This window comes from Nansenia antarctica (genome assembly GCF_963989245.1).
Source record: "Nansenia antarctica genome assembly, chromosome: 1".
NCBI classification, from domain to species: Eukaryota; Metazoa; Chordata; class Actinopteri; order Argentiniformes; family Microstomatidae; genus Nansenia; species Nansenia antarctica.
The window spans coordinates 102,021,570-102,030,312 of NC_137674.1; the positions used below are offsets into that span (position 1 = coordinate 102,021,570).

At 44.0% G+C, this 8,743-nt stretch overlaps 2 protein-coding genes across 2 annotated transcripts in view; both read left to right on the top strand.

The window, feature by feature from the left end:
- Positions 1 to 466: 466 nt before the first annotated feature.
- chrm3a (cholinergic receptor, muscarinic 3a) lies at positions 467 to 2,440 on the top strand (the record flags this gene model as incomplete). Its single annotated transcript, XM_080534641.1, has 1 exon — positions 467 to 2,440. One exon carries the CDS (start codon positions 467 to 469, stop codon positions 2,438 to 2,440), a length of 1,974 nt encoding a protein of 657 aa, XP_080390767.1.
- Positions 2,441 to 8,177: 5,737 nt separating this feature from the next.
- LOC308155275 (formin-2-like) overlaps positions 8,178 to 8,743 on the top strand; it is a gene marked incomplete at both ends in the record, with an annotated part of 42,479 nt that continues 41,913 nt past the window's right edge. The window contains 2 exons of the mRNA XM_080528564.1: positions 8,178 to 8,265; positions 8,557 to 8,743. The exon at positions 8,557 to 8,743 is cut by the window's right edge and continues 1,655 nt beyond it. Coding sequence (XP_080384690.1) covers positions 8,178 to 8,265; positions 8,557 to 8,743 — 275 coding nt within the window. The remainder of the gene's footprint in view (positions 8,266 to 8,556) is intronic.

Below are 8,743 nucleotides of genomic sequence, written 5' to 3' on the forward strand. Positions count from 1 at the left end.
TTACAAGATTACTGTAAAGGTTCTTCAAGACACACTCCCTACAGTACAATTAGATTGAAATTCATGTGCCTGAGCTTCAAACACTTTCTTGGCACTATGCTCGATGTCATAACAAGAATGTGTTTTTGTAATTTGGGGGATTTTCAGCGCTCGACTTTCTTGTCAAAATTCATTATTGTTTGTTTGAGGTAACCTGAAATAGTGGATGTTCTCCATCGAATTCTTACCCATAAGGCTTAGAACAAACCTATGAATACAAATTGTTTACAAACGCGAGAGGGTTTTGCAAGAAAAGTGAATAAACTCCCAACCCCATGTTAGTTTGTTGAGATTAGCATAAGTGTGCTATCAGCCTAGTGCAAACAATATTGAATATACTGTCAAACAGCAATTTCTTGTTTTCTACATTGTTGACATTATTTCTCCTTTTTCTCCCTGTTGTGTCCGCAGAATATGCCAGGACTTGATGATGAGCTCCAACAGCACAGACCCTGGCCTTTACCTGACAACCGTGAGCTCCCCGGGAACGGGAGTGTACCCACAACCCAATGCTCTCCACAGAGACCCCTGGCCAGACACTGGCTCTCTCTACAGAGACCCCTGGTCCGAGCTAACAAGCCTGGATGACAACGACTCCTTCCTCAGTGGCGTCTTCAACCTCACAGGCCCGCTCAACGGGACGGCGACGCCACTCGCCACGGTGTACGACCCCCTGGGGGGTCACACTGTGTGGCAGGTGGTCCTCATCGTCCTCCTCACCGGTCTCCTGTCCCTGATCACCATCATCGGCAACGTCCTGGTGGTGGTCTCCTTCAAGGTCAACCGGCAGCTCAAGACCGTCAACAACTACTTCCTGCTTAGCCTGGCCGTGGCTGACCTCATCATCGGGGTCATCTCCATGAACCTCTACACAGCCTACATCGTGATGGGCCAGTGGGCCTTGGGGAACTGGACCTGTGACCTGTGGCTGGCTATCGACTATGTGGCCAGTAATGCGTCTGTCATGAACCTGCTGGTCATCAGCTTCGACCGGTACTTCTCCATCACCCGTCCGCTCACCTACCGGGCCAAGCGGACCACCCGGCGGGCGGGGTTGATGATCGGGATGGCCTGGGTGGTGTCCCTGGTCCTGTGGGCCCCAGCCATCCTGTTCTGGCAGTACTTTGTCGGGGAGAGGACAGTTCCCTCCGACAAGTGCTACATCCAGTTCCTCTCGGAGCCCATTATCACCTTCTGCACGGCTATCGCTGCCTTCTACCTGCCTGTCACAATCATGAGCGTGCTCTACTGGCGCATCTACAGGGAGACCCAGAACCGCTCGCGGGAGCTGGCGGGCCTGCAGGGCTCAGCGAATCGAGGCAGCGGGGGAGGGGGTGGGGGTGGGGGTGGAGGTGGGGGTGGTGGTGGTAGTGGTGGTGGTGGTGGGGAGAGAGCACACTTTGTCCACCAGACTGGGAGCAACAGGAGCTGCAGCAGCTATGAGCTGACCAGGCCCTCCCAGAAGAAGAGCTCCAACCGGGGACTTGCGGCACGCTTGGGACGCTTCCACTGTTGGCCCATGATGCGGTCCTGGAAGCCTGGCAGTGCTCAGCCTGTGGAGGGGGGGGGCGACCCGGACCAGAGCAGTAGCGACAGCTGGAACAACAACGACACCGGGGTGTCAGTGGACCACTCAGGGTCGTCCGAGGATGAGGACGCCATGCCCCAGAGCCACGCTATCTTCTCTATCGTCCTCAATCTGCCAGGGATGAAGGCGGCCGTCAACTCCCAGCTCACCTCCTGCGAGGACCTGGACGCTGCCTGCGAGGAGGACCCCTTGAAAGGGGACGAGGACAGCCGGGACTGCCTCTCCACCACCACCACCACCACCACCCCAGATGGAGGCAACACAGACTCCAATAGTTACCACCAACGCTTCTCCTCCTCCCTAGGCAAGGTCCAGACCACGCCTGCCACCCAAACCACCAAAGTGGGGCCATGCTCCAGTACTGGCTCGGCCACCGGCACCTCCACCAAATCCCCCTCAGCACTCATATCCTTTAAAGAGGCCGCCCTGGCCACGCGGTTCGCCAATAGGGCACGGACGCAGATCACCAAGCGCAAGCGCATATCGCTGGTGAAGGAGAAGAAGGCGGCCCAGACGCTCAGCGCCATCCTGTTCGCCTTCCTCATCACGTGGACGCCGTACAACATCATGGTGCTGGTCAACACCTTCTGCAATGGCTGCATCCCAGAGGCGCTGTGGGCACTGGGCTACTGGCTGTGCTACGTCAACAGCACCGTCAACCCCATGTGCTACGCCCTGTGCAACAAGACCTTCCGCACCACCTTCAAGATGATCCTGCTCTGTCAATGGGACAAGCGCAAGCGGCGGAAGCAGCAGTTCCAGCAGAGGCAGTCGGTGGTCTTCCACCGGAGGATTCCTAGAGACTCGACGTAGCCGGATGGGACTAGTCTGATGCTGCTCTTGGCACTTGATGGCTCTCAGATTGATGGCTCTCAGATTGATGGATGACACCATCGCAAATTATCTGGAGGTTTCTGGCGTGACAGATGTCCCAGGTGACACACGGAAGGGAACAGTGCCTGTTAGAGATCTTGTACTGGGATGTCGAATGTCTCTCTTTGGAGCCAGCCTCTAGTGGGATGTTCCTCTGCGTCTTTGGACGAGGTTCTGTGGTGAAGACTGAGGAGTCTCATATCTTTGCAGATCGCTCAGAGATGTGCCGCTGGGACACTTACTGTAGCTGGTGGAAACTAATGGAGAAATGGCTTTTAACACATTGGGGGGAACTTTGAAGTGCAATTGATACCTAGGGAGATGGTATGTTTGTTTGGTATGGATTGGAGGGTTTGATATTTCTTACCTTTTTCTGTCTAAGAAGTGAACATATTATGAGAGAGCAGATTGAGAGAGCAGTTTTCAAGGGAGACTGGGATGTGTATAGCATTGAAAGCCATGGCCAAAGCTTTTTTGTGGCACAAGACTGCATTGTATTGATTCCGTGCTCCCTGGTGGTAAAACTGAATTAAATGTCCCTATTCTTTTATTTTTTACTCTACTTCTGTACATTGCCTTTCCACATGGATGTAGCTTTCCTGTGTGTTATGAAATAATGGAGTTTTAAAGCTGTGTCTTCTTTGTAACGACAGGTGTTTAACAGATGTGGGTTATTTTTGTGTAATCAATTGGTCTATAGATATTCCTCTATAGATTTTGAGCCAGTCTGAAAATGATTCTAAGAAATGAGTTGTGAATATCCTGTGGCACCTCCAATGAGCTGCTCTTGCTTTAATGTAATTGTTGTGGTTTAAATGGTGGAGAGAATAAGTGCATTGAGTATTTCAATAGTTGTTTGTGTACCTAAGGTTTTATGTTTCAAGTAATGATACCGTCATGTATATTTGGATAACCCATACCAACTTATTGATTGTGATACACAAAAGATATTCATCACTATGAATTTTACTGTATTGATTAACAGATTCTTTTTGGAAATGTCCCTCCTTAAGTAAGAGAGAGTGATCCATCGACCCCAGGTGGAACCTCTCTAACTAGAGGATTCAGCAGTACCACAGTGCCACCTTTTGGAAGAATAGAAAACTGGACTCTAGTTTCTGGCAGCAACGGATAAACCGTATTGTGGTTCTATGAACCCTCACCATTCTCACCATACTTCAATTGGACACTTCCATGCCAAGATGATACATTGTCTGTCTTTTCTTGTCAAAATTCATGTTTACATTTAAATGTGTTTAAGCTCAGAGCTGAATGTAGACTTCGGTCTTACATGTGCTCAGTCTAAGGTCTAGCAGAAAAGTGACGATTCAACCAGAGCAAAAAATATAGCTTCATTTGAATATGTTGTCGTATTTTGTGATGCACCAAGCTTCTCGCTCAGATGGGAAGGGTAACATTTAATACTAACATTTTCAAACAACCTGGTTTTCTAAATGTGTACATTTTGCTGTATTGGTGTATAATGTACACCTACTTTTGTAAAGGGATTCTGAAAGCAAACAAGACACTACAGGAATATTCATATTGAGTAGATTACAGTACGATATCAAGTAGACAGATTGAATGCTACAGAATGCTACATACAGAAAGGGTACTGTATATAGTCTGAAATGCCAATGGATATATCTGCTGCTTTCAACACACATGTGCAACAGTGTTATTATATTCCTAGTCAAGTGTGCTTTCTTGTTTTGTTTTTTCTTCAATGTTTGAGATGTGATATCAAATGAATAGCAAAATACAACCTTTATTGTTTAGTTTTTTGTTACATTTCAAGTATGCCAATCAAGTCAATAAACAAAAAAACTGTTTTATTGACAACTATAGTCGTTGGTTCATTAGTTTTGTATTGAACATTTGGAAATAAGAAGGACCTAATAGTGCATCAGTGTTGCCCTTTAGTCCTTTGTTTGCAGAAGTGTTCCATCTCTATGCACGGATCTGTCTAATAATTTATAACTATGTAAACTGGTTTGACTGTTTTCTTGGACACAGATTAAGCCTAATGTTAGTCTGTGTCTGCCCCCTGTAGGTTAAGGTTTCAGATATTTTATTTAAAGTGAAACATAACATTAGTACTGAAATAGATTGTTTTTGAAGAGGTTCTGTGTTGTTGGGAACAGCATGTTGTGGAGAAGCAGCAGTGCTTGGAGGGTGAGTGTGCCCAGACGGGACATGTGATGCTGACCAGCATGTCTTCATGTGACAAGGAAGAGGAGCAGCCTGGCAGAGATCACAAACACTTGTTTGTGTTCTTCATTCTCGGCTGAGAGAAGAGACCACTCAGGCAAGTGTTGTTCTGCTTTCTGGGAAAGGAAACTCCTTACATAAGTTAATAACTTAATTAAGTTAATTATTATATTGTATTATATATATATATATATATATATATATATATATATATATATATATATATATATATATATATATATATATATATGTAGCTGCTTTTAACATTAATCCTTTTGTCAATTAATATGTTGCCATTTACTGAATAGTTGATGATGGGATAGTAAAACAAGAGACGTTAAGTTATAGTTATAATACATCTAAATGTTTAAAGAGTAGAGTTTTGCTTAATGTAAATAGAATTCTGTATAATAGATGGGTACTAATGTATAAATGATTAAAATTATGTTGAAGTAGTCTGATTACTTTTCTCAATCCTCTGAATGGAGAGGAGAGCATTCTCAGAAAACTGCAATCTGCAGATTAAGTTTTACTCTGAGATACTCTGAGTGTCGACCTTTTGATTGCATCAAAATATTTTCTTGAGAAACAATATCCATATTTCATATAGATGTTTTCTGGAGGTTTCATTCTTATATGTCAGCTAACAATGTGCCACAAAGCCATATTTTAAGAGTCATATTTGATGGGGAGGTGATGCGAACCAAATGAAATGTTCAGAGACGGTATGTGTTGTTTACCTGTCTCTGCAGTTATTATTCAGTTGCCAGTTGTGTTTGTAGTCAACAAAAAAACAATGAAAAAATATTAATAAACTATACATAAACACATACAAAGGGAAGGTATATGAGACATTGACAGATATGCCGGTAATAGAGATATTAATCTTAATTAATAAGAGTATTAATCTTGCAGAGCCAGACCGTGTAGGGCCATAGTAATAGCTCTTTGGCTTTACACTAAATATTACTTCAGACAGGATGGTAGCGCTATTAATATGGATTCGGGAGTTGATATGACATTTCTTACCTTTTTCTGTCTCTGTAGAGAATTTTGTCTCTGTATATTTTGTCTCATGTTTGCTCCAGAGATTGAAAAAGGTGGAAGGGATTACCATAAGATTACCATACCGTACCACACACAAGGCTTTTCAGAACCAGTCATGGCCATCACTTGTTTGTAAGAGAATGTCTATGTTTTAAGTTTTAGCTCTATATACAGTACATATAGTATATTAATATTCCCACCCGGAATGCTGCAAATACTGCGGGGGGGGGGCTTCTTCGGAGGACTAATTAATTTACCAACTAATGAAAGAAAAAGAAAAGTGATAATACAAATAGTAATAGTCGTAATCATAGTCAAGAGTCCTGTTTTTTTATTGAATGTATTTTTATTTTTATTCAAATTATTATTATATGAGATGGGGTATAGTAAGGGGTGGGGTTTTAATCATGAAGATGATAGTAGTGACGGGGAGGCGGCAGATTGAGAGGTATGAGGAGGTAGCCTAGTTCATTCTCAGGTATGAGAAGTTTGGATTGAGTTCCGTGAGTTGATCATTTGGCGGAGACTTGCTCTAGTGATATTATGTTCTAAGAGGAGGTCCAACCATTGTTTTATTAGTAGGTGTCTGAATTTCCAATTGAGGATAATAGTTTTCTTGACGATAGCTAGAGCTACAAGTAGTGATGTAGGCTATTACTTGGTGTTATTAGGTCTGAGAGGTCGCCGAGAAGGCAGGTGGATGGAGATAGATAAACGATGAATTGAAAATCAAGGACCCCAATTGAAATAAGCCAGTGGCTTTCTTGGGTTTTTATCCTCTTAGTTTGACCTTGTATGTAATATGTACTTTCATGTACCTACTTCTGCAAACATTCTAATAAAGTTTTCAATCAATCAATCAATAGAGGAATGTTACATGACAGAAACTCTAAGTTTGGTTGGTATGTCTTTCCAAAAACGTTGAACCTGGGGACAGGACCAGAAGGCGTGGAGGTAGGCTAATTGTCGTGGGTGTCAAATTCACATTTGTGCATTTGTTTGTTTGTTTGTTTATTTGGATCCACCATTAGATACAGCAAACATGCAGTAGCTATTCTTCCTGGGGTCCACTGTGAGGTGGTGAATCCCATTGCGTGCATTTTGTGGCCTGTGAGATGTGTGCTGTGTATTACTTTGTTTTGGATCAGTTGTAGATTCATGTTTCTGGATATTTTAAAGGTGGATTGACAGATGTGTGACCAGAAGTTGTTATCCGGATTGATATTGAGGTCCTTTTCAAAAAAAAAAAAAAAAAAAGTCGAATCTGATGCAGATAAAATGTTAATATTAATCATTTACATTTTTGCTTATATATAGGCCTATTGTTCTTTGCCTATGATGAATTGATCGTTTAATTGTTCGAAGGTTGATAGTGAGTTATTTGTTTAGAGATGGTGAAGGTTTAGGGTGTGCCAAAGTGGGGGAGTGAGTGTGATATTAATCATATTATTTACTTTCCACCAGGCTTGTAGAGTGTTGGAAATGGTGAGATAGTTAAAGCAGTGTTTTGTGATGGATTTAGAAAGGAAGGGCACGGGGGTATTCCATCAACGTTGCTAAAGGACAATCCAGGCTTATTTTGATAAATCCCGCGAGATTTATATATATATTTTAAAATCCAGCCAGTCTCGCGCGATTTATCCAAATAAGGCTGGATTTTCCTTTGTGACGTTGGTGGAATACCCCCCAGGTTTTCGATTGATAATTATTTGCATGCTGTTATGGCCGGTGGGGTGGAGCTGAGTGGAGCCACGTGGTGATGCATGTCATTTGATTAGCTTTGTAGTATTGCTGAACATTTGGTTTGGTGCATTCTAGTCCTCCTAAAGATTTTGATTTTTGAAGTGTTGTCAGTTTTATTCTTCTTTTGTTTTCCCAGTAGAAGTGTGTAGGCCTAATGAGTGAGTCCACAACTTTCAACCAGTTGGATGGGGATCATGTTAAACAGATTTAGATTTCTGATATATATATAAAAAGTTATAATTTTTATGGTGTTGATTCGTCCAATTAGTGTTAAGGGGAGTGTTGTCCAGCGTGTGAGATCTTCTTCACTGCTTTTTAACAGAGGTGTATGATGAGAAAAGTTTCCTGCTGTCATATTCCTGCTGTACGATGGTTCTAGAGGGAATGACAGAAGGAATGAAACATTCCTGCTGTACTATGGTTCTAGAGGGAATGACAGAAGGAATGAAACAGGAAAATATTTTCAGCACAAACCAGCAACCATTTGATATTATAATCACGCTAGAATACCCTCTAGTTCAGTGTGTCTGGCTACTGTGAATTTCCACGTGTTTATCAGTCTGCGTTGAGAACACAGTGTCTCCCATCTGTTTTAATACAAAACTAAATGAATGTTTTACCCTCTGTTCATTTTTAGACAATTCAGATTGTCCCCCCCTCTTGTACTGAGAAAAGGATGCAGACTATTCAGACAATCGAGACCCAGGTGCCTTTCCTGAAAGAGAGCTTCTTCACGTCCACCTTCAAGAACAGGAGAAAGAGCAGTGTGTCCAACCTGCTCCGCAGACAACAACATCAGCACTCTCTGCTCCATCAACAACAACAACAACAGCATCATCCTCATCATCTGCTTCCTCCTTCTCAGGATGGGGGTGTGGGGAGGGAGGAGCCTCACACTGAGCATGCTCGCCGGGGTCGCTCGGCCAGCACTCCGTTATGTAACAGCCCAGAGCTAGCAGATGGGAAGAAGAGGGAGGGGCATAGCGTGAGAGATGAGAGGCAGGGAGAGGGGGAGAGAGCGTGTGAGCAGCCTGTCGGCATCCTCTCGGCGGCAGCGGCAGCATCCTCACAGCTGCTCCTGACACAGGCGAGCAAACCGGGCTTAGAGACCCCCGAGACCTCAGAGAGGGACCTGAGAGGGGGCAGCACCGCAGCGCAGCAGCAGCAGCACCAGCACCAGCACCAACCCCAGCAGCATGGCCTGATCGCCAAGGGGGTGCGTCTGCTCAAGAACATGGGGAA